This window comes from Heptranchias perlo, chromosome 2 (genome assembly GCF_035084215.1).
Source record: "Heptranchias perlo isolate sHepPer1 chromosome 2, sHepPer1.hap1, whole genome shotgun sequence".
Lineage (NCBI taxonomy): Eukaryota > Metazoa > Chordata > Chondrichthyes > Hexanchiformes > Hexanchidae > Heptranchias > Heptranchias perlo.
The window spans coordinates 57,363,327-57,390,550 of record NC_090326.1 but is presented as its reverse complement, the minus strand read 5'-3'; the positions used below and the strand labels follow the sequence as shown (position 1 = coordinate 57,390,550).

The window sequence follows — 27,224 nt, the reverse complement described above, 5'->3', positions numbered from 1 at the left end:
CATAATAAAAATTGTGAAATTACGGCTCACTTAAAACAATGATTTTTTTAAAAATATATTAAATTGCTGAATTGTTATGAACTGAATGATTAAAAAGTTGCACTCAATTCAAATTATATACTGTGATTAAGGGAACAGGTGTCTAAACATTGTCATTACACTTTGGGACATTTCTTAACCTGTGTTACTTGGATTTAACTTCCAAAATAGTAACTCAGTAAATGACATCAAGGCCTGGTTTGCTAATTGAAGCAAATTCCTTAAATGCTGAAAAACATATTCCCATAATTTTAAACCTGGCTGCAATAAACTATCATAAAGGATGGTTTCTCATATCTTTTGAATTACCTGTCACTGAGAGAAGAACAAACACACAATTTAAAATGATTGATCAGGAGCAAGATGCTTCAATAGATGAGGGGCAGTGCCAAATAAGATCAAGACAACAGCAGCTAATTAGCCTATTTACTATGACCCTAGGATGCCAATAAAATGACTGAAAGCAGTAGGACTGTGCCACTTCAAAGCAACATTCTTAATCATTAACAGCATAGCAAGCCGTACCGTTCGCCAAACACAACGTACAGCTACAAAAAGTAAAAGTGCATTAATCCTTTTATTAGGTTAAATAGCCATTTTGTTTAATAATAACATCTAATGCAGCAACAAGTTTGCATTATCATAATATGCTAATAAATATACTATAGAACATTTTCTAGGAAAATAAAATGCACATTACACTAGTAGGACATATTTTTATGTAGCAATGCTTCAATACGTTTTTATGAATATTCAGGGAGACGATTTCATGAAACATAAAATAAATAAACTATGTAACATGAACATATGGACATACTAAAGTGTCAGATAGGAAAAGACCAGCTGGTCCATCCAGCCTGTCCCATAGTCGTGATGTGATATGCCCATACCAAGTCCAGTTCACCATGTGCTCGCTAACCTACATTGTCTCCTGGTTCGGCAACACCTCGATTTTAAAATTCTCATTCTCGTGTTCAAATTCCTCCATGGCCTCACATCTCTGTAACCTCCTTTAACTTTGCCCCACCATTGACGGCCATGCCTTCAGCCGCCGAGGCCCCAAGCTCTGGAATTCCCTCCCAAACCTCTCCGCTTCTTTCTCCTCCTTTAATATGTTTCTTAAAACCTACCTCTTTGACCAATCTTTTAGTCACCTGTTCTAATATCTCCTTCAGCTGAGTGTTAATTTTTTTGTCTGATAACGCTCCTGTGAATCACTTTGGGTGGTTTTACTACATTAAAAGGTGCTATATAAATGCAAGTTGTTATTGTTGTATGCATCACAATACAGGCACTCCCTACCCATCCGCAACCATGTAATCTCTTGGGCGAAGCGAAAAACCTGGTAAAAATCCAGCTCAATTAGGGGAATAAATTCTGGAAAATTCCTCTCCAACCCCTCTAGGCAATCAAAGCTAGTCCAGAAGATCACATTAACCCTGACTTACATTAGAAGGTACCTAACTCGTATGGTGTGATCGCCAGCCAGAAACAGATCCAGCTCGCTCTTCGAGATTACAGTGAATCAAGGTTCACCACATGAGCCAGCAAACTGATGAATGGGTCTAGTATTCTTTGAGAAAAGAACCACCTAACATCCAACCTAGTTCTGCCCTTACGTGCCGTGTAAGTGTGATCCCTGGTCCTCCCTAACCTAACCATTTGAAATAATACACGTGAAAACAATCTAATCCCTTCATTATTGTATAAATCTCAATCCAATCGTCCCTGAGTCTAGGCTTCTCTAAAGTATACAGACCCAGCTCAGGTGTTTTAAACTAGGAATAAATCTAGTGACCCTCCTCTGCACTTTTTCCAAAACCTCATTATCCCCCACCATGTAAGGGGACCTCAACTGGACTTAGTATTCTAAATAAAGACCTGACCAACATCTTGTATAAGGACAAAATTGTACATTTTGTTTTGTAGTGAATTGTCCTGTGAACATAACCTAGCACCCTGTTTGAAATTTATCTTCACTGATTCTTAAATAGAATTATTCAGAGAGAGGTGGTATTCTGTAATCTTGATCCCTCAAAGGTCTCTCACTTCAGAGAAATATTATGCTCTTTGAAAAACTATGAACATGACAATGCAAAATTACTCCACTCTACACCTTTGTACTATTAAGCAGTACTATTCTTTGAAATACTAACCCTTCAGACAAGTTAGCTTGTTTAGGTGCAATTGTTTTCCCAGGAGCTGCCAAGACAATCTGTCCTGTCTAGTTGATGCATATTATACACATGTCCAGGTCTATTCTTATATTTTTTGGCACAATTAAACAAAAAAATTTTTGGAGCCAGTTTTAAGCAAAAGATTTTTTTTTGAAGAAGTTGCCCCCACTTCCAAAATAGAGGAAAAAGAAAAACTGTTAAGCTTCTTTAAAAAAATAATAAAGGTGGGTTCGTACACAGTCTAGGAGTTAAGAATTGACTGGCCATCCTCTCATGGTTGTTGGCACAGAATGGCCATTACCATTTACTGGTACAACAGTGACTGCACTGTGCTTTTTTGTACTTACATAGATATTGTCCTGTTTATAGCGAATGTGTAAGTTATACATGATTGCCCCTTCGTGCAGGTCTGCCAGGGTCGCCATATCCTCAACACCCTCAATGCTGGTTGGATGCATGGTCACCACTTTTTCCCTGGTTAAGGCATTTAGTTTATAAGTGTACACCTGTTTAAAAAGAGAGAGAAAAACAAAATTAATATGTGAACATGCTGGATACATAACTGCATTCAAAATGGTCAGTGCTTAATGGGTCAGATGCAGGTTAACCTTCTTTGCCATCATTTTGTTGATGGATACCAATGAAATGAAAATCGTGATCACACAAGCATTGCATCATTTATTTAATATCATTTCTAATGGGTTTAAAGCATCAGGTCTCCCTCTCTATAGATGTTTTGAAATTGTAACCGGTGAAGTTGTGATCCCACGTTTATGGTAACTTAATTATTTTACTCGGAAAGATCCAAATAGGTTGGAGAAAGTACAAAAAAAAGCCTGGCCAAAATTTTTTTTAAAAAATGCTATAGGAACATAAGGAACTGGAATAGGCCATTCAGCCCATTGGGCCTGTTCTGCCATTCAATTAGATCATGGCTGATCTGCACCTCAACTCCATTTCCCACCTTTGCTCCATATCTCTTGATACCATTACCTAACAAAAATCTATTGATCTCAGTCTTGAAAGCTCTTATTACAGCAGCAGTTGAATATTTCTGGAGTGGGGGCGTGGGGGGCGGGGACTCCAACACCACCAGGCCAGGCACCAAAGCCACATTTGGGGTAGGTGGACGCCCAAGATGTGACCCTATACGCAGACAAGTTGATCAGCCGCTGATCCCATAGTCCGGTGGGGTCAATGGCGAAGGTCACCGACAGGCGCTATCCTGGCCTAATTGCTGGGATCACATTCCAAGGAATGTCAAGGTTTAGTGTACAATCTTAAATAAGTTACATAAATGCTAGACAGCACAGAGTAAAAAGAGAAGACACCCCCTCACCCACAGGGCTTTGAGGCTGCTGAGCTCCCCTACCACCAACTCCAAATGATCTTCAAAGAAGAGAAAGACAGAGAAAAACCTCAAAGCTGTTAGAAAAGTAAGAATTAAAAAGAAAACAAACCTAGCTGGACATTCATTATCAGTTTGCTAAAATTGAAGGAAGCCTCAGGGGAGGGGAGGAACTGATATCAGCACAAAGTACTTCCCCAGGCTTTCCTTCTTCTTTGAGACATTATGCCAATTTGAATAGCAAAACATACATGCACACTATCATGGGCATTACACTTTCAAATTGGAAAAAAATTCCGAGATCATCCAGATCAGAAGCTTGCACTTGCGTGCAGTGAAAACACACGGCTCATATGATTAGGTTTCTAAAACCAACTTTACAGCATCTGCTCCCTCCATTCCTGTGTTCCCAAATGAGCTCAGACACTATGCGGTGAGCCTTGTTCATTTGGCACAAACGAAGCATCACCCTTATTTTTGATGCATGATGGTGGGTCTAATTATGAAGGGAATAGAAGGAAACACACGCACACAATTAGCATTTAAATTGCACTTAGCTGTTTAGACAGCTAACATGCCAATAAACGATGACTCCTTTTAGCTGCCTGAATTATTGCAGATGGCCCCTGAAGATTTCTGGTATGACAACTGTTTTACTTTAAATTTATTATTGGCAGTAAGGAAACAAGGGATTACTGAGGTTTTTTTTTAATAAAGTTTTATATGCTTTCACCAACATAAAATTCTAAACTTTACACGCACCAATTCGCTAAAGGGTAGACACCGTACAAAAGACTGCAGACCAAAATAAGAGAGGGGCCCTCACAGGCTGTGGAATGTGGTATTCCATAACTGTCAAAGTGCCATGATTCAACTGACTGAATACTGTACTGGTCTATAGCTAATTTACGATCTAATGTAATTTCAAGTCAAAACCACTGCATCACATGAAAACATAGTTCACAAGGACAAAAATAATGGAGCTGCAGGAAAGCTGCGTACTTGCTCATCTTGTACTGACATGGATCTGGACTGCTTGGCCTCAAAAGCATCAACAAAATCAGTGGTAGAACAAAGCCAGGCTGATCAATCCTATGGCTTTGTAAACGTACAATTGAATCCTGTGCCCCCTTTTAGTAATGAATGTAACCAGAAGCAGAGCTTTGATTTCAGCACTGCTGCTGCTGAGAATTTCAGTGAAGTCTTATCTTCATCTTGGCTCATCTTTTCCATTTGTATCACTCAACGTAGCAAAGTGGAGTCACATGGAATAAATTAAGACTGCTTTAAAATAACTAGCAGCCTTGGTTCTTGACATAATGGTCTTTTGTGCTCTTGAATTTATACCAAACATGAGGTAGGAATTAATAATAAAGTTCCAGCTGTGTGTCATCACTCGCCTGACTGCTGCTTCTGAAGTCTCACTTTATAACTGAAGGCATTTTGATCTTTTACAACTAGCAACAAAAAAAGGTAAATATAAAATGGATTTGTAAGCACTGCAAAATTTACAAGAGGTATATTGCAAAATAAAAATACTTTCTGATGTCAGCCTCAGTTGCCAAACACTGAAAATGTTTTTATATTCGCCAGGTCCGGATTGTTAGTTACAACACTCAGTTATTTCTTGCTGCAGAAAGGTGAGATTTGGGGAGATTTACAAGGAAGGTAATGGAACAGGATTACATTAGGAACATACAGGAATGAAAGCAAAGTCAAACGGTTAAGAGAGATGTAAACCTGCACTGACAAAATGAACATGTTGTAACTTTTCATATCAACCCCCTTTCACTTCAGATGGTTTTGAGATTCTGAATACACAATATTTATAAATATTGGCCAATAGTTTAAAATATATCACTGAAATGTGTTTAGCAGCCTTAAAGAATAGCTGCCAATGTTTAAAAATAAAAGCATCCTCGTTTACATTGTTACTATGTAATTTGCTGAACAATTCTCCTGACAGCCTGGTTCAGATCAAGAACTTGTGTTGAACCTTGATATCGATTTAATTAAACAATTAAAAAAAAACTTAACACTCATTTACACTGCAAGTTTTTAAAATTGTAGGAGACAATTGTCTAATGAGCATGAGATAAAAGGGACGATTTTCATCTGTTTTCAGGCAGGATCAGAGTGGTTGTGCTCCAAAAATTGGGAGGAGGGCTGAATTTATTGCCTTGTTCCTGCTCCCAATCCACCCGCTGGCTCATGGGGCATCCACATGGTCAGCCCAAGAGGCCAAAAAAAAAGCAAAATACTGCAGATGCTGGAAATCTGAAATAAAAACAGAAAGTGCTGAAAACACTCAGCAGGTCAGGCAGCATCTGTGGAGAGAGGCTTAATTTTTTGAGTCGATGACCTTTCGTCAGAACCCACCTTGAAGAAGTTCTGCTCTTCTCTTCGATGTGATATTTGTTTGTCTTTCACCCTGTTCATGATTGACGAAAGGTCATGGACCTGAAACATGAACTCTACCTTCCTCTCTCTGCAGGTGATGCCTGACCTCCTGAGTGACGCTACACCAGTTGTAGGACCCCAATGCAATTTTGAGGTACCAGTGGGCAGAACATGGACCCCACATGTTCCACCCATTAATATTAGGTGTGGAGTGAAGTAACCAGTGGTCCTCAAATGAACAGCTGCAGGATACTCTTAAAAACAAGTATCTTTCCAGTCACACACACACACACACGCACACGTTTTTGTGCAGCCAGGACGTCCTGGCTGTACAAATATTTTCACCCCACTCCTCCCTCAACATTGAACTTCAGGCTCTGTTTCACCCTAGAGCTGCCAGATTTCACTGACTATGAAGTAGTTGCAGGCTATGAAGTAGAGTGGCGGAGGAGCTTCTCCCGATCTCCCGCTGTAACTTCGGCAGAAACGGAGCCGTTTACACCATTTCTCCAGGGTTTCCGCCTATATTCTACTGAGGTTATCGCGGTAAATCAAGAGACTCTGCAGAAATTCCAGGCGTATGCTTTTTGGAAAACAATATGCCTTGTTTTGGGTTCCTCTCCCTCAGAGAATAACTCTCATTTATAGACACTTGTACATATGCATCTCTGACAATTTTAGTGTCCACAACTCCTGCAGAGAGGAGATCCATCTCTACCTGGATCAGTCTTTCCATCATATGTGTCACTAACAAATTACTACCCAGTGCCACCCTAGCCCCTGCACTAGCTGCCTTCCACTGGAACAGGGTACAGAAAAAGATGTGGTTACAGTGCTCGGACTCTACTACCAGCAGGCCAGAAATATCCCCGTCCCATCTGCAGTAAAAAAAAATCTAGTCCGAGGTTTTGTAATAGAAAAAAAAACAAACTCACAAGCAACAAAGTTCCAAATGCCAAACCATCTTGCTCATGAAGAGATTGTGAACAGATATTAAACTTTTCCACTGAGCTATTTTGTGTGGAGTATGTATGTTAAAATGACTCATTGAATAGGGTCGTTAAAAAGCAAGAAATAAAATCAGAAAATGCTGGAGACATTTAGCAATTCAGTCAGCATCAATGGGGGGGGGGGAAACAGATGAGTTAATATTTGGTCCACATCTGAATCGTTAACTTATCTGTACTCTGCTGATGTTTCCAGCATTTTCTGTTTTTGTTTCAGATTTCCAGCATTTACAGTTTTGTGCTTTCTGCTACAAATAACTTTAAAAAAGTGTTATTAAATATTAAAACAGGATGGCAAAAAAATTGAAAAGTTCATCATGCAGCAAATCTCACATCCAATGCTGCAGCCAAGGTGATGACTATGAAGTTTTTGGAGCAAGCTGTTTCAATAACTGCGTGTGTCTGGACTCCCTGAAAGGGTGATCTGATGTCAGTAGTGCCCCCAACGGTAGACAGTGCCTTATTATTAAGATGTTGCAATATAATGAGGTACTATCATGCTGATGTAATTCGAGAAGTAACGAAGTATGAAGATTGCAGACTAATCTAATAATCAGTATATTTGGGCAAATAAAAGCAAAAATGTAGCTTCAGGAACTGCATGGGCTCAATTTTAAAATCAAAGTCCAGGTGCGTTGGGCAAAGAAAATTGGGATTTTTTCAGCGGGCAGGATTCCCGGCTCCAACATGTTGAAGGACGCACACAACCCAGAGTCATCTGGGTGCAGGCGCTGTTCCCGAACCCAGAAGTCCCGCCGGCAATTAAAGCAGCAGGTTGATAATCAAAGAACCAAATGTACCTCATTGAGGTACTTAAAAGTAGTTTATTTTTTGTCTTTTGGACAGTTAAAAAGATTTTCACCTTACCTTGGCGGCTTTCCCACGGCTTCCGATTCACGCCTGGTAAAACCAGGCAGGAAAGGCCGGATCAGTGAAAAATAAATAAAATTACATTTCCCTTTGTAAAAAAATAAATAAACATACCTAACAAACGATGTCACCTGCACCCCCGCCCCTGATGTCTGATATCACCTATATCGCACCCCCGCCCCTGATGTCTGATATCACCTATATCGCACCCCCGCCCCTGATGTCTGATATCACCTATATCGCACCCCCGCCCCTGATGTCTGATATCACCTATATCGCACCCCCGCCCCTGATGTCTGATATCACCTATATCGCACCCCCGCCCCTGATGTCTGATATCACCTATATCGCACCCCCCCCCCCCCGATGTCTCCCACACCCCCTCTGGTCTTTGTGTCTCCACCCTCACCCCCCCCCCCCCCCCAAATCGCTCTCCCAATGGCCGATGATGTGTGTGTCTCTCTCTCTCTCTTTCTCCACACCCCCCCCCCCCCCCCTCCTCGGATGTGCAGCTCCTGTCGGCAGCCAGCCTTTCAATCCGGCTGGCTGCTGGGCGCAAAACCCGGAAGAGGCTATAATTGGCCTCATTAGCGTTGCGATCGACCCGCCTACTTCCCTTCCAGTTTTGGCACCCGCAAATCACCCCCACCCCCCTGCCCCGGCATATTAAAATTGTGCCCCCCTATTAATCCATGAAAGTGACAGATGTGGCATAAACCACAGAATCAAACCTATAATTAACCTGATCTGATTACCTGTGCACCTAGAATGCCCTGATTAGAACACAATTTGCTTCAATGGCTGCTCACTGCAGCTGTTCTGTTGCACAATAACACAGCTTTATCCACACAGTCCTTCTTACCCATCATTCAACAAATTACTAATTTGTCACTTCAAATGAAGATGGCCATTATTATTATGTAGCATTTGAAGTACTTCAAACTACCTTAACAACCTTGCAAAATGGGTCATCACAGACCTTTGGTTTCCAAGTGATGCTTCAGGAAAGTGTTGTAGAAGGAGCAGTGAGTGATAACTTGGCCAGTCAGAGCTTGGGAAATATTCAGAATAATAAAGAGCGGCTTTGCTGTGACTAATTACATTCTAAAATTTGACCGTTTCTTACCAGTCGTTGATGTTAAGTCCTGGGTTCGGCAATACTTTCTAATTTTTCCTCTGTGAAGCACACTCCACAGCACGGACATGATGGGCCGAATGGCCTCCTTCTGTGCCGTGGCTTTCTATGATTCTATGAATAAGCAGGAACAAATATTGCCTAAAATTGCTAGCCCTGGGAAACTGTTTTACCCAGGTACCAGTGCTGTACTGTGGACTAATAGGAACTTAAAAAGGTGTAAGTGGTCATTAGGGGGACCCAATACTGGAACAAATGCAATATGTGTGTCTGCGAGTTCAGACACATGCAGTTCCTGAAGCTACATTTACCAGATTACTAATTTATAAATTTAATAAAAGAGAGAACTGTCCATTGCTCCATATATATGTATATATTTCAAATCTGGGCAATTGAATAGATATCTTCAATTGTAAATGATGCAAATGTGTTTCTTTGAAGTCTGCAGTTCATATAAATTTATTCTAGATGAATAATGTTTTTTTCATTTATAGTGAAGCTTGTCTTATTTTGCTCACCACAAACCCTTAGATCTCCAGGAAAGATTGGCGCTCTTAAACAATGCAGGCCCTTTTCCACTCACTTCAATGCACAGTTAAATGAACCAATTCAAAGCCTTTGCTAACCCGTCCAGTAGCTGTCAAATTGTCTGTGAAGATTGAAGAAGTGCGACCTTTGTGGTGTAAGCAATTTGTTCCTAAGGGGTTTTACGTCTCTTCTTCACTGAGGCACTTTAGTAATCGTGCCATTAATTTTTTTTTCTTTTAACCATGACCAGTATAAAGCCAAGATGTAGTCCAATATATTTTGAGTAAAAAATGTAGCAAACTCCTCCTCACTGGGTGGTTCAGAAAAGTCCAGCAATTTTACCATGCAGCTAACTGTAGGATTCCACAACCTTCTGATGTTCTCACTTGTGTTGGGCTAATGGAAATTTGCTCGTTTTAAACTGAACACTTACTGGAAGATTTATTATAACTGTGTGCATGGAGAATAATTTAAAGACAATTCTGTCATTCAATTCTAAGCAACTAAATGGTGCTTCGATATCTGGCACAATATCATCTCATCTCCTTTCATTATTATTCCCCACAAAAATGGTCTGATGTTTACAATACTAGATAGTTATAGAAATAATTTAAATATTTTTACTTTGCGGGGCACAATAGTACGAGGTCAATGACACCCAAAATTAAGTTTGCAATTGGTATACCCAGACACTGGATACGGTCAGCTAGACGTAGCTGATAGCCAGAAGTGCAAATGCTTTGAGCTTCACACCAAGAATTGAGCACATAATCTAGGCCAACACTCCAATTCAGTAATGAGGGAGTGCTGCATTGTTGAGGGGGTGCCCTTATGTGCAGGTGCCATGCTTGGTATGAGATGTTAAACTGAGGCCCCCCCCCCCAATTTGCTTGCTCATGGTTCAAGTGGATATTAAAGACCCTGGCACTAAGTGTACTGGCCAACATTTCTTCAAATAATACCACTAAAAAGATTATCTGATCATTCATCTCAATGCTTTTCATGGGATGTACTTGTAGACAAATGCAGCAGCCATCTGCAACAATACAACATTCACTGTGCTTTTCAAGTAATTCAATGTGTGAAGTTCTTTTGAGGCACTTAGACATGATAAGTTGCAGTACTAATTGAATTATTTATAATTGTGCAAACTAATATATAGCGAGAAGAAAAGTAATGACAAAAGGAAGAAGTGTTTTCTTTTTTTTAAAAAAAAGTGCCAAGAAGAAAGCATTGCACTGGAAACAAAATCGTAATGGCGATTAATCAGTTTAACTGTTAGAACCAGAGAAGCAGGAGTTGCTGAACCCTGGGGGACTATTGCTCAGGTTGGGGATGGATTTCAATCTTACTGTGCTCAGTTCCCATTTTTGAGCTATGCTGAGTGAAGAGGCATTGAGTAAGGGCCATAGCATCTACTGGAGGGGCATGAAAATAACATCAGAGGACACATTCCTGCCTAGAGGTTTCCTGTGCATCCTGGCAGCCAATTACAAGTGTCATTGTTGGAATTATGGAAACAAGTCTGCCACTCAACCTCCTGGTAGCAGAGCTTAAAGTCAGGCTTGAGGATGGGGTTTAATTTACAAGAAGGAAAATTATATCAGTGTAAAAACAAAATTGAAAAGTAGCTCCTTAAAACAGATATAAGACCCTGAGTAAAATATGCAATGGTACCACCTTCCTCATAAAAATACCAAACTCATTGTTGCTAAAGATGCATTTTTGTATACTTTCCGAGTGACTGTTCTGAAAATCAGACTTCCTCCTTAAACGAATTAAAACACGATCTAGTGTGACATGTTTCCTGTATTGCTGCAATTAAAGCATCCCATTCTCATGAGGGTAAACATCATGTGCCTCTCCCTGTGCCCGAGGGTGATCTAAAGTTCACCAGTATAATTGAACTGTGTCAAATGAACTGATATCCATGCACTGGTAAGGGAAAAAAAAAGAAATCAAAGTACCTGAAAACATTGCCAAGACTGAAAGAAAAAAAAACGCTACTTCTACCCTAAGTTGGCACAGGGGTAGTCTAGGCAAAAAACAGAGACAGATGTCTCACATGATTACGAATGACAGAAACAAGTCTATAATTCGTCAGATTAGTAACTGATGCCTGAAGAACACAATGAATATCATTGTGAACTGGTGAATTAAAAAGCATCAGTAAGGGTGTATTTATTTATTCTGTAGTAGAAATGGTTCTAGAATATGATTAATTTCTGTTGTGCCAAATTCACGTTATTTTACAAAGCAGGACAAATTTCGAGATCAGGGCAACAACAGCACAACTGTGGGTATTGTTTATAATACCTCTGCCAGCCTGGGAGAAAGCCCTACCTCTCCACCATGTCAGAGGTATGAGTGTCACTCCAATTATATTACAGCGCTTTCAGTGGCAGTACTGTAACTTTACGCACAACATAAATGAGCACATTCAGGCAGCGTGAAGAGAAGGCACAAGAATAATGGTGGTTTCAGGTTTCTTCATACGGCTGTAATAATACTTACAACTATAAGCCTACCGCTTTTCAAAGACAAGAAACTAATATTTCTTGAGGTGTGCAAAAGAGAAAGGGAGATAAGGTTGGCCCCTAGGTATTTAATCCCTTTTGTCTGGTAAATTGTCTTGGAAAAACTCCTTATATATAGAATAGATAATGGCACACTCTTACACAGTATAACTAGTAGATCATGGATAGCTAAACAGTTTGTAAAATTATGATTTTTACCTGCATTGGATTTTTTTTTAAAAGTTAAGCGCCGATATTGCCAGAATATCAGATTAATCTTATAAGGGTTAATTCCCAAGCCACGCAGCATTTTGTTTTAGAATCTTACAGCACAGAAGGAAGCCATTCAGCCCATCATGCCTGTGGCAGCTCATTGAAACGGCTATCCAATTAGTCCCACTCCCCTGCTCTTTCTCCATAGCCCTGCAAATTTTTCCTTTTCAAGTGTATGTGCAATTCTCTTTTGAAAGTTACTATTAAATCTGCTTCTACCATCCTTTCAGGCATGCATTCCAGATCATAACAACTTGCTGCGTAAAAAAATTCTCCTCATTTCCCCTCTGGTTCTTTTGCCAATTATCTTAAATCTGCGTCCTCTGGTTATTGGCTCTCTTGCCAGAGCAAACAGTTTCTCCTTATTTACTCTAACAAAACCCTTCATGATTTTGAACACCTCTATTAAATCTCTCCCCAACCTTCTCTCCTCTAAGGAGAACAACCCCAGCTTCTCCAGTCGTTCTACATAACTGAAGTCCCACATCCCTGGTACCATTTGAGTAAATTTCCTCTGCACCCACTTCAAGGCACTGACACCCTTTTAACATTGAAACCATGGAATCCAGGCTGTTCCTATAAAATTTGGGATTGTTAATTGGGAAACAAAATTCTACACAATGATCCCTGCTAAGCATTTTACACCGTTATGATGAAGTGGTTTCTTTCTGACACCTACATGGCCAGGCATTGGGCGTAGTTCATTCACTACCCCCAATAGGTGGTTTAATTAATCACACAATCAGGTGACTTAGGTTCCCATGTCAAAGGGGAAGCATTTCATTCAGAGTAGTAACTTTGATTGACAGCTAGGCAGGCCGAACAGAATTAAAGTAACAGTTAGGGGTCTTCTTTTCTCTCTCCCTCCCATTCTCTCAGACACCAAAATGGAAGAGTGGATCTATGCAGATTGTAATCAAAATAAACAGGACCAGTTATCTTGGGATTAGCTAGCTTGAAAGTCGGCATTTGCCCATGATGGCAGTTGAGCTAATTTTCATGCAATGAGGAGGGGTAAGAAATTGATCTTACTGTGAAATGTCCTGCAGCTATGAAAGTTGCTATATAAATGCAAATTCTTTTTCTTCAAATTGCAATTTAGATCATGACAAATATTGCTAAACTAGTTCCCAGTTCCTCCACCCCCCTCTCCCCACCCCCAAAAACCAACAAACACAGTGCATTGATATAGGGCTCCTTACATAATGGGGGTAATTTTACCCCAAAAACAGGTGGTTGGGGGCAGATAAAAATTGTAAAAATGTAAAACCCGACCACTTCCGGTTTTAACGGAGGTGGGTTGAGAGGAGGGCGACCAACCCACTTTCAGGAGGCGGGTCGGTCAGTAAAATTTTTAAGGAGGCTGCGGGCCTCCATTTTAATACATTCTCGGGCCTTCTGCTTCACGCCACGTAAGAGGAGGTGAGAAGACCAGATCAACAGGTAAGTGCTTTCATTGCACTGCTTGTGGGCCAGGGAGGAGCAGGAGTGTTTCCTCCAGGCCCTCACCTGCTGCAATCAGCCATCCCGCCCCCTCCACCTCCATGATCTCCGACCCCCCCCCCTCTGATGACCGAACCACCCCCCCCCAATGATCTCAGACTCCACCCCCTCCCCAATGACCAACCCCCACCCCCCCCAACCCCTCTCCACGAAGTACAACTTACCTGCCACCCACTCCCCGGTTGCTTTCTCATCCAAACAGGCAAAGAACCGGTCAATCATGCTGCCTGTCAAAATAGCCAAGATGTCCAGGAAAGCCGTACTTCTGGCTTTCCCATCCGGAAATACTCCCCTGCCCGCTCTCTTCACAGCCCCAACTAAGTATCAGAGCCCATGGCTCAGTCGCCCCCCAAACCATATATATGGTTATAACCTATATTTACTGATGAAACCATTTTGAAATTGAAAAACGGTATGATTTTTGTGATTTGTTTCAGCTTATCAAATTAAGAAAGAACTTGGGTTCTGCACAGACTTAACTACTAACTCAATAGGTATATCAATTTCACACTTTTCTGTGAGCATTCACAGTCAGCCATTTTTAGGCTACTTTTGGTAGGTTCAGTGAATGTGTTAGTTCACCTTCCTGGGCATGAACCATCTATAATATTTTAACTGGACTGTGCTGCTGTTATCAGTGCAGTAATTTCATAATGTCATTTTTAAACTCATGGAACAAAGATTATCTTTGCTATGCTTTCTGCCAAACATTCCAGGAAGGAAAGTTTTTTTTATTATTGGAATTTGACAGGTTACAAAGAAATAAAAAAAAGACCCATCAGCAAGTAACCACTTGCAGTTTTCTCTCTAGGTCTAAGGGCGTGCCTCCTTGCACAAAGTCTGTGTCCTGGTGATGCGCTGTTTTGACAACAGATCTTTTGTTTCCAGTGCAGAAGTAAAGATCAGCAGAATTACAATTGAAAGAAATAGCTGAGCACCTCATACGGAGTTTACCCAGATGCTGCCAATAGTAGGAGCACAGTATAAGAAATCTTGTGGGGCTACCGCCTCCAGAGTCTGAAGACCAAAGCGGCAGCCCGTGTACCTGTAAATGGCTTAATGCATTCACCAGCTTGCACATGCACAATGGTTTTAGTTATGCTCCAAATTTTAAACGGGGCAGTTGACGCAGCGCTGAAACTGAGGCACTGCAGTACAGAAATGCCATCAGTTTTCCATAACATATTCATTACTTTGTCTTACCTATAATACACTTTACCCCATAATATCTTGTTTTGTATTCCAGAATAAACAAACTCAAAGGTGCCTTATTTTACTCACAGAATGACTGTGCATGTATACTTATATCCTTATGGTTCTCGAATTCGTCTCAATCATAGAGTCAGGAAATATGCACTGGAAAATTTGACTATCAAGTAAAATACATCTTGAAAAGAGGGCCATGTGTAGATGCCACAGATAAATGAATTCATTCTACAGAAGATAATTTTGTACAATGATAACATTTCACTTTCACAGTTTACATTCACTAATGGTAAGTTTGTGATGCTGATCACAGTGTCTCTCCTTTTCATATTTGCACTATTTAGCCATTTTTAATCTTCAAATATCCAATTTGTCTTTCACTTTCACAAAAAAAGGAATGCCTGGTCCTTTTTTAAAAAAGACAGCAATTACATGGTTCTCATCTGAGCAGTCTAAAATGCTGTTAAACCATCAATCTGCTATCAGATTTACAGTGATACCAAATCAGTTAGATAGCATGAGGGTAAATACTGCATTAAGATAAAGCAGTCCTGCCTGCTTCTTGGAAAACATGGGTCTAACTGCACTGTGTTATCTCAGGTATAGCATCTAGAACAGACAGAAGAACTCAGGTCATCTTAAGACACTTTCGCATTGTGTGAGTGCAGTCAGCTTCTGAGCCTGCTCAGCCTACAGCGAAGCTAAATATGCTGTGCTTCCAAGCAATTACATGAGGTCAGTAGTTACTGACATCACAACGCAGTTCAATCGCACAGACAGTGTCCAAAACTGTCACAGGTATGCTTGAATCAGTCCACTGGTATGCGAAAACACAGGAGAATGGCTCACTTAGGTTGCTCTCCTGCGACCCAAACTTAAGAGGCACCAAACTATAAAAGCACCTTTAGGTACCCATGAGGGAATCTAAAACTAGGGGGCATTGTCTCACAATAAGGGGTCGCCCGTTTAAGACGGAAATGAGAAGGAATTTCTTTTCCCAGAGGGTCGTGAATCTTTGGAATTCTTTACCCCAAAAAGCTGTGGAGGCTGAGTCATTGAATACATTCAAGGCTGAGTTAGACAAATTTTTGATCAGCAAGGGAGTCAAAGGATATGGGGAAAGGGCAGGAAAGTGGAATTGAGGTAAAAATCAGATCAGCCATGATCTCATCAAATGGCGGAGCAGGCTCGAGGGGCCAAATAGCCTACTCCTGCTCCTATCTCTCATGGTCTCTTATGAAAGTCTAGTGCCACCCATCCATCACCCAGACCAATAGCCAATTTGTGCATTTTGATAGCTGGGTGAAATGAGATAAGCTGAAACACGCTGAGTGCTCTAGTTTTACTAAAACTTGAAGCACCACTGTGCACACCACAACACTGTCACTGTAATATGGTCATTAAAAAGAACAAAGTACGTTGATGAACCGAAAAGGGAACTGTGCACATTTTCAGTGAATAAAACGTATATTCACCTGTTGTCTGCAAGAAATACTTACTGTAGTCTAAGGCCATTAATGAAAAAATGAAAAACTAGAGTGAAATTATTGAGCTTTTAGCCACAGTCAGCTATATGGAATCATCAGCATAGCCAGAAATTGCAGATGGTGTGCTATTCAGGGATGAACCACAGGGTCCCGGACTTCCGCAGGGATTGTCCTGATCTCCCGCTATAACTTCCTTGAGAGATTGGCATAATCCCCAGAGAATCAGCTGTTTTCCCTGAGGTTCTACCGATCTCCCGCCAAAGTTACCCCAAAAGATTGGGACAATCCATAGGGAAATTCAGGGCCTGGGTTACTCAAAGTTTTGGCAGTAATCAGGCCTCTCGATTTACTCATCATTTTGCTATTCAGTCTGTGGACTAACATGCGAGATATATCTACCACACAGTAGACCAACCACAGAAAAGTGAGAAGCAATAAACACCTTAACCAGCTGTGAACTGTGGTTCTGGGGCAGATAAATACTTGAAATACAACTGGGACGGGAAAAGCAGAGAGAGAAAAAAGCTAATGTTACAGGCCAGGTGTTGCAAATCTTATTACAACAAGTCAAGGAGATGAGGGCACACAATTTATGGAACAGATAACTGCATTCAGCCTCCGCCCCTTCCCCCCACAAAGCATCTGGTGCAATCAACCACCAGTTTTGGATACGGTTGACTCGCTTGAGAGCTCTCACAATGAACAGCTCAAGGAGGTCTAAAGCATCCAAAATCCCAGTAGGCCGTCTGTAAAGCTCTACAGCCAGCCAGCAAACATATTCCTTTCCACCAGAGAACCGCTTAGAAGAAATGTTACAATGTTGTATGTCACACACAATCCACCAGCACAAAGGTAAACCACTGTGGCTAAACATACTGACATCATTCACATGCTCCACTTATAATCTGTTGCACTTGATTAGTACATTGTGCTGAGAATGTCTTTGTGATTGTGTGGAATAATACAGCACCCCAGCAAAAGATGGATATTGATAGTGATGAAGGAAGTACAGAGGACAGTGTTTTGGTATGTGTCGACAGGAGAGTTCCTTAAAGCGGCAACTCAGGTACTTGGCTAAATATATATTATGTTAGCCATTCATGCACCAATCTGCCAGACTGTACTAGTGTTTCAGGAGTTATATCCTCATTTTCACTGCCTCTTTACAAAGCAAAGTTATGCAGCATATGACAGTGATCCTGGGGTCCTTGGAGAAAGTATACTGTAATGTACTCCCTGATCTGGTCAGACATGTGAAGACCTGCTTCAAGATGTCAGTGGTATGCTCAATAATGAGCTGCACAGGCATCATTGCATCAGCACTCAGGTCCTGTCCATGGTTGTTGAAATGGTTTTGTTAGCCAGGGTTGAAGAGGGTAGCCTTGGTCTCCCGTGGACCATTCTTCCATTCTGTCTTCTCCTTCAAGTAAGGCTGGCAAGAATGATTATCACAAAATAAATGCAACGTGGGAGCTGCTGGGGAACCTGGCATTGACTAGCTGGACATTGGAGAGCAACAACCCTTTCTACATGAACATATGGTTCATGTAGGCCATATTACAGACAGGGGCTCAAATGGCTACAAGGTTGGAATCAATCAATCAGTCACCTCCTGCACTTGTGGAATGCCAGCAGCGCAATAGAACTGGGCAGCCCTCTCAAGCTACTGATGCCATTCTGTGACATTTGCCCTCTGGAACAACACATCAGTCACCTCTTTGATGCATCTGTGAGCAGCACTGCACATGTCCTCATGTCAGTCTGGAAAAGATTGCAAGCATAAAAATTGTTGGCTGGGGTGAACTGGATGGCCACAGACAGCACCGTCCAGATTGCAGATGTTAGAATCATAGAAAATTTATGGCACAGAAGGAGGCCATTCGGCCCATCGTATCCGCACCAGCTGAGAAGTGAGCCACCCAGCCTAATCCCACTTTCCCGCATTTGGTCCGTAGCCCTGCAGGTCACGGCTCTTCAGGTGCACATCCAGGTATTTTTTTTAAATGAGTTGAGGGTTTCTGCCTCTACCACACTCTCAGGCAGTGAGTTCCAGGCCCCAGAATGTTATCTGGAGGTTTTCCTGTAGGAGATGGCAAGGTTCAAAAACTATCTCCATGCTAAACCCCCTTAGCCTCCTAAGGCACCGTTCTTCAGTCAATCCCAGGTAGCTGTATCTGGAATCGAACACCTGATGAGTTACCTTTCAATAGGTCCGGACATTACACCTTACATCTCTGCCAGCCCTTTTCTACTCCCATTATGTTCTGTATACAGAACACTGGTGTCTCGAAACTTCCTTCGCCCCACCATCGACGGTCCTGCCTTCAGCTGTCTAGACCCTAAACTCAAATTCCCTCCCTAAACCTCTCCTCCTTTAAGACGCTCCTTAAAATGTACCTCTTTGATCAAGCTTGTGGTCACCTGTCCTAATGTCTACTTCTTTGACTCGGTGTCAACTTTATGTCTGATTACGCACTTGTGAAGCGTCTTGGGAAGTTTTACTTTGTTAAAAGCTATATAAATCCAAGTTGTTGTTGCTGAAACTCAAAAAAAAGTTTGCTGCTCAATCACAGAGATGTTGATTTAGCGGAAACATTCAGGCGATATGGGCAGAAGAATGCATTACATGTAGAATGTGGAAACTTTGGAATATGGTTCATCCTCCCAGGTGTTCCACAATTATATTGAATTATTAACCTTAACTGAGCTACCATACACTCTGCACACTTTAGTGCAGAGGAGCCTCCACTCTTGACCAGTAATGTAGACACTGCAGACATTGATCAGGGAACATGCTCTATGCCACAGTCCTGATTTTACTGCCCCATGTCCCTGAATCACTACTGATATAGATCATTATAACCATTTCATTCACTCCTGTCATGCTCGAAGATTGTAACTATTCTTGTTCTCCCAAATGTGCACCTTATCTGAAGCTGAGTCACTGAGTTTTCCCAGTGTTAACATTCACAAGTGCGTTTGTTTTGTTGGCACCTCTCCACCTCAGCATGTGCTGCAGCATTAAAAACACTTCACTCTGGCTGGTACCTACAGCAAATTAAAAGGAGGGAGAAAGGAATAGAAGGGTATGCTGATGGGGTTAGACGAAGTAGGGAGGGAGGAGGCTCGTGTGAAGCATAAACGCAGGCCTAGACCAGTCGGGCCAAATGGCCTGTTTCTGAACTGTAGACTCGATATAACTCAGGCATCAGTATGAACACAGGCAAACAAACTACGTTTCTGTTGATTTATAACAATTCCCACAACTATCATGGTTCATTATTAAAAAAGAAAACAGGCAGCGATCATGGGTTTTTAAATATCAACACTGTATGCCACAGTAAATTCTGGCCATTCATAAGCAAGGTTTAACATTGCCTCATGAAAAGGTTGGTTTAGCTGTAACTCAAGGAGGCAACAAATTGCACTGCAGTAAAAGGTGCTGTATATGTGATTCCCAAACACTATACAAGTTTTATCATCAGGGACAAATGACTGTGTTTTACCAAAAGTCACTTAATTTTTTCCAACATTTCCTCCTTAAAAATAAACAAATCATTAAAAATAAATTCAAATGGGAGTTCCTTGGATCTGCACTTCCACTTGACAAAACGGATATCAAGAAGCGTCAGGGCAGCGGGAATTTGTTGCTTGAATACGGAAGATTTCATTGGGTGCATGCATCTACATCCTGCAGATATACAAAACCCTTAAGCAGTGGTCCATATAAAATTCAACGGGAAGCAGGCATTTTAACATTTTTGACAACTTCATCAGAAAGACCACCACCACTGTGGCAAAAACCCAGCAAAGCTCATCTCCTCTCGTGAGCGTGTCATAGAAGGACAACAATTCTGAATTTAACAAACATGAAATCCATATGCAATGGATACACACTGGGTAACTGTGGGATATTCAGCTCAGTTGTTAATGATGGTATTAGAAACCTTCTCATGTTTGGAATGATATTTCATGTTTAGCCATTGTCCTCGCTGTACAAAATACATTGGAGGAGGGGAATAAAGAAAGTAGCTTTTTCAAAATAAATCAATTAAAAACTACTTTTGAACAATGTTTTCTTGAAGAAACATTTTTGAGCACTGCAATTACTCCTAATTAATTATATAAACTGATCCATGCGCCCATGTTCTTGTAGCCAAGTGTGGCTGTTTATAGTGACAAATGAAATCTGGATCAGTTCAAGAAGTGGTGAAGCTCTCCTTTTAGGGCAACAAGAACATAAATTTGGATTATGCCGACTAGCTTAAATTCATCTACTTGGTGAGCTCTACAGTTGAATTTGTGCTTGCACACTAAGATGGTCTTCTCCAGCTCCAGAATAATGTCCCTTTTTAAAGCATTTCAAGTGGGAATTACCTTAATCAGACTCCTCTTTATGGCAAAATAAAAATAAACTAACAAAAGGGGGGGAATTTTCTTTCTAAACTGTATTTACACCAAAATACTTTACATGTAAAGTTCTTCCAGTTTTAAGCTCCACTTTACTGTGTCAAAAACAACTGCCAGTTGAGAGGAACTCCTATTAAAAACTGTTTAAAGAGCAAAATCAATATCTCTCCTCCAAGCAAGTCTGTGGGGTTTATGCCAATCCAAATGGATGATGTACAGCCTCCACTAATAGCTGGCAAATATCGAGCAATCTGGTTCCCCTTCCTGACGACTCTCAGGCTACAAATATTCCCATGAACACTTCAGGGCCCACTGCAAAAAGAGACAAATAGAGTAAATGAGAGAGTGACAAACATCCCCACCCCCATCCAAAAAATATCAATGCAATGCAATATAACTCAGTCTTTCAAACACAGTTGATGGGATAAACAATCTATCAGTGTCTTGTGGCAATTGAAGGTGATCAAGAAGTTGACTGGTTAGAAGAGGTCCGCACAATACTGTGCAAGATAAGCCTGGAAGGCCACATGATGGCCAATGCAAGAGAAACAATTTAACAAAGGAATAAGCTCATGGTAGTTAGCAATCCTTTGCGAAAGGGCGCACTGTACAGTAAAGCGATCTGGTCTGATCAGCAGCTTAGCTGGGATATAATATATGCAGTCAGTGAAGTAAAGCAAGGTGGAAGTATTGTTTTTTGAATAAACATAAAGTAAATTAACACAAGAAAGCAATAGCAGTTCTTGTTTTGGAATAGGTTAAAGTAAATCGTAGTATCACTTGGATGGGTTTGATGGGCAGTTTCTTGTTGGAAAGGGAGATAGGTAGATTGTGAGTAGATGAATTACACTTTTACTATTAGTTAGAGAGGAGAAAGGCAAAAAGAAAGAAACATGAAAAGGTAAAATAAACCAGAAAATGCTGGCAAAGCTCAGCAAGTGAGGCAGCATCTATGGAGAAAGAAACAGAGTTAAAGTTTCAGGTCGAAGACCTTTCGTCAGAACTGAAACGTTAACTCTGTTTCTTTCTCCACAGATGCTGCCTCACTCGCTGAGCTTTTCCAGCATTTTTTGTTTTTATTTCAGATTTCCAGCATCCGCAGTATTTTGCTTATGAAAAGGTAAATGTAGTTTAAAAATTATCACACTTATGTGATAAACATGTGACAACAGTTCCTCTCAAAAAATCCAGTACAAGTGTTTTATAAAACCTTGGAAGTCACTGATGCATTTAAAGTATGACATTTATTTTGCTTATAAAGAAACTGACCCAGGTAAGAGCTACTCATTCACTCACATCAAACCAGATTTCCAATTCTCATACATCAATCACCATTCATAATAGGTTTGGTGTGCTGGACCCATCAAAAGATTTTTATGGTCTGACTGTTCCCTGAATGGTAACCAAGGCCAATTTGAAGAGGCTGGATTGCCTCATTAACAATTTCTATGCCAGTGTTGTCCAATATATTAGCCACTAGTCACCATGGCTAATAGGAATTCCAGATGTGGCCAATTACATTTTTGATCAATAAAAAATGAATAATAGCCACCATTGTTGAGCATGTGGTCTCAATACTTATATTCACATGGCACATGCATGTGTACTTTAATTTTTTTGTGCATCCGTTGGTAAAATGATACAACGAAAACCAGAGCATATGAGTGTTATAACTAGTCTAATGTAAAGCTGAAATTGCAGATTTTTGTTTAATAATAAATAAGATCAGTAATTGTCCATATCTGCCTGGTGGTTTCTGTTCACTTGTTCTGTAGCTCATTTACAGTGCTTTCCAAATTTGGTCCAGAAAAAAAGTGGCTTTTGAAATGTTCCCACCCCCAGTGCAGCAGAGCGAGCATTTCTATCCAAAGATGTCAGCACAAGCACACTTCAATTCACAGCCAATTAAAATCAGTTTCTTTTGTAAAAATATATTGGTCATCTACAAGTTGTTGCTGAGGTGAAAGTAGCAATGGTTGTATGATATTTAAACCCCAACCCTTTTCGCATGTTCCATCTTCCAATTCCCCACATTCCCTTTCATGCTACTGCAATCTTATTGAATTCTCAATTAGTTTATGGGAGGTGGCGAGGGGGTGGGGGGTGAAGAGAGAAGAGAAAGAATTACAAACTGTAATGTCTCAATAATTATTCCAAGAACATCCAAATCAAACTTTCATTAGCATTTGCTTCCATTATGTTGTCAGCATTTTACTTTAATAAAAAAAAACTTTGAATCAAGACAAATTAATTAAAAAGAATGATTTGTTCAATTAGGTCACTGCACATTTTCCCCTTGAATTTTGCCACTTACAGAATCTTTGGTCAATAAATCACATGGTGAATTACCATGCTCACTTCCATAACCAAGGATAGAACAGAAAGCCTGAGAATAAGACCTTGACCATCTGCTAAGAGAGGAGGAATGGTGAGAGCTTCAACACTACTACCTGTACCAAAATGCACGAAAGCCAATTCAAGATCATAGACTGCACATATTGCACCCTGCAGAAGCTCCACAAATGTCATCCTTCCATACAAAGTGGCCTGAGTCACTTCTTCAAACGGACAAGCTGCTTGTGGAGGTGCGACAGGTGCCTGCAGCTTGTCTAATTAATAGTAATGAGCCCCATGGCCCAATTTTGAGGCCTCAGTCCTCCCAATTTGGGCATGCGGTGCTGCTGCATCACCAGCTTCGCACGCGAAACCGGGCACCGATTAATTTTTACTACATTATAAGTTTGTGATCTGACACTCCAGGATGATCCTGACCCCATAGGTCTTGGTATGTTCTTTGCTACTTCCACAAATAATGTAGCAAAAACGTAACTTATTTTCTTTCTTTTTTTTGAGACGTGGGCATCTTCTCAGTTTTAATTGCCCAACACTTGTTGCCCTGAAAGCATTAGGAGGAGCTCATAGACTTTGGTAACTAAGATTAAGATCATACGTTCAGCTGCCTCCACTGCTTCTGCTCTTGCCCCTTGGCTACCATGCTAACACCCCTGCCAGAAAATCCCCTTCCCTATCCCTCAACCCATTTCTTTCTCTAGCTTTTCTCCCATTTCCCCTCATGCTCTCTCATGCTCACCTTGTCCATGAGACCCACCTGTCTGTGGCCTTCATTCCCACTAAGCTGCTGACCACCCACTTTCCTTTCTATGACCCCCATGCTAGCTCATATTGTAAATGGTTCCCGCTCTTCAGTTACTGTCCTCCTCCCTTTCAAAATCACTGCCACCACCTCCCTTCTCAAAACACCCAAACTTGACCATTCTACTCTTGCAAGCCACTGCCCCATCTCCAATTCCCCTTCCTCTCCAAAGTCCTTGAACGTAGTGTCACCTCCCAAATCCGTGTGCACCTTTCCCACAACTCCATATATGAATCTGTGATCAGGCTTCCACCCCTATTACAGCACTGAAATGGTTCTAACCAAAGTTACAAATGACCCTCTGAGACAGTGGTGGATTACTTCTCCTCATCTTGCTCAACCTCTCTGCAGCCATTGAAATGGTTGACCACACCAACCTACTCCAATACCTCAATCTGCTGTTATGCTGGGTGGGACTGCACTTACTACTCTTAGCTATCTGATCATAGCCACAGAATCTCCAGCAATGGCTTCCCTTCCCACCCCATTACCTCTGGAGTCCCCCAAGAATCTATTCTTGGCCCCCTCCTCTTTCTCAATTATGCAATGTCACTTGGTGACATCAACAGACAGGTTCACCACCCTGCTCTACCTGTCCACCACCTCTCTCAGCCCCTCCACTGCCTCGGTATGGTCAGATTGCTTGTCTTACATTCAACCCTGGATAAGCCGAAACTTCCTCCAGTTAGACATCAGGAAGCCATAGTCTTCAGTCCCCGTCACAACCTCCATATCCTTGCCATCGATACCATCCCCTTCCCGGCCACTGCTTCAGGATGAAACAGATTTTGCAATGTCAGCATTCTATTTGACCCAGAGTCGAGATTCTAACCCCATATCCTCTCCATCACAAAGACCACTTATTTCCACCTCAGCAGCACCCGTCTCCACCCCTACCTAAGCCCATCTGCAGCTGAAACTCTCATCCATGCCTTTACGGCCTCCAAATTCAACTATTCCAATGTTTTCCTAACTGGCATCCCATCCTCTTCCCTCTGTGAGGTGCAGCTCACCCAAAACTCTGCTGCCCGTATCCTATCTCACACGAAAACCCGCGCGTCCATCATCCCGGTCATAACTTGCCACGGTGGGATTTGGACTCACAATCACTGGGTTGATAGGCCAGAAACATAATCACTAGGCTACTGTACCCTTGTCTAATACAATTAAAGTTGTATTTTATAAATCTGTAAGGAAAAAAGTGATTTACAAATTTAAGTTCATTGCTGCAATCTATTTAACAAGCCTCTCTTTGAAGAAATCAGTTTTCTTGAATTTTTAATAAAAATTAAAGAATATATGGTAGGTTCTATGAAGAAAAGATAATTTTAAGTAAAAAACTCAAGTTTAAAAAGACTCAAGATCAAAAATAGGAGACTGACATTTTAAAGTTGCACAGCTTGATTCAATTTTGGCAAAATTATAAGGGCTAAACATTTTGACGGGTTGGTTCAAATTTTGCATCTGGAACTGTAACAATAAAACACAGATGCAACAGAATAGGCTAACAGCACAATAAATCTTTCCTGGTATTCAGGGACATTTTTTTTAAACATAACCTCATAAACCTTTTGTATTACATTACACAGTTCAAGTACAAAGTCTGGTTGCATCGTGCACAAATTTTATGAAGAAAAATATAAAGGCTTCATTTTCTCCATAAATCAGCTAACACAATTTAGAACACAAGTAAAAGCTTGACTGTCCAAGTAGTTACAGTTTTTGCTTTTCATCTCCACTGACAAAAATCACATTCACGATATGCGTTGTACTGAAATTGTATGAATATTCAATACTCCAATTTTCTCCCTTTCTCTCCGAAGCTGCTGACACATGCTGGGACACAGATCTCCAGACCCCAGCCACTGGCTAGTGCCTCACCCACCCTCTGGTTCCCTGCCCAGGTGACTATTCTTCATGTGCGGCCCTTGACTGTGAGTGCCTACGCGCTAAATTTACAAAGTGGCTAGCGCCTCTCCATCAAGAGCCCAGGGATCAACAATGCTGAGCAGCGTAGTCTGAGCACAGTTCACCCTGCAGTATGATGCTTTCTGAAAATAAAAAATGGAATATTCCATAAATGGATCATAACACCAAATAAATTATTTTGGGGGAAATTGGCTTTTTTAAAACTTATGCACCGATGCAGTTTTCCAACTCAAGCACTGCTGTAGTAGGCATGTGTTCTAAGAGGCTGCACTTTAAACAGGGAAAGGGAGAGATTTGATGAAAAATAACCAGGGAGGCAGTGGCAAGGTCGGCATTAGGCCACTGCCAAACTCTCAGTCAGATCCAGGTACGTGGCATCGGGACTGAAACTGGATAAGGGGGAAAGAATAGGAAAGCATGTGTGGCATATTTGATGCAAATTTCTTTTAAGGCCTTAACTGGATAGGTGGTAGGAACTTGTTTGTTCAAACTAGCTCGCGCAATTTCATTGCGTCATTATGTATAACCAATTTTATAATTTGATTCCCCGGTGTACTGGTCTATCCAGGGATTTCTCCCTCCCCCTATTTCATTAGCAACCCCAGCCAAGCACACTTTAATATTAGTAACTCCACGAATTAAAGTTAGATACAAGTAGACAAGAGATGGTACTGTAAATCGTCGAGGAAAGTCCATACATGCATCAAGTTAATCCACAGGATCCGAACTTTAATTAGATGTCAAGTTTTCAGCACCCTGCCAACATTTGACTGCTGGGGTTTTAAAGCCCCTTCAATGAAACTTTCCATTGAAAATTAAATGGTATCCCTTTCCCAAAGCTGCAAACATTAAAGAATCCTAAACTCATAAAGGGTTACTAGAGCTCAGTAGTATTAAAAGAAGAATACCTTATTAATTATAAGCTTTAAATTAGAAAACAAATTGGCTACAACACTTCTGATGGCTCAGCTGGTAAAGTTAGTTAGTAGTTGAATCATGGAGCTCAGGAAGACCCCAGGTTTGATCCCCTGTCTGTGCTAAGCTATTTGACCAGCAATAGGGGTGCTACAGTTCAGTGTGTCTGTGTGTTAGATTAGCCAGAAATTCTAAACCTGATTGCTACTCACCTGGAAATGCACAAATGCAGGTGTCAGATGAGGACAGAATCATGTCCGGCTAGGATCCTCAACAATTTAATGACTGCATATATTAATTACTCTTAAATGCAAGTTTTGGTTCATG

The 27,224-nt window shown here is 41.0% G+C and overlaps 1 protein-coding gene across 1 annotated transcript in view; it reads right to left on the bottom strand.

Annotated features, from left to right (window-relative positions):
- The window catches only part of myo10 (myosin X), a 262,007-nt gene that overhangs the window by 154,797 nt on the left and 79,986 nt on the right, over window positions 1–27,224 (bottom strand). Inside the window, exon 3 of the mRNA XM_068001886.1 lies at window positions 2,564–2,722. Within this exon, the coding sequence (XP_067857987.1) occupies window positions 2,564–2,722 (159 nt within the window). The remainder of the gene's footprint in view (window positions 1–2,563; window positions 2,723–27,224) is intronic.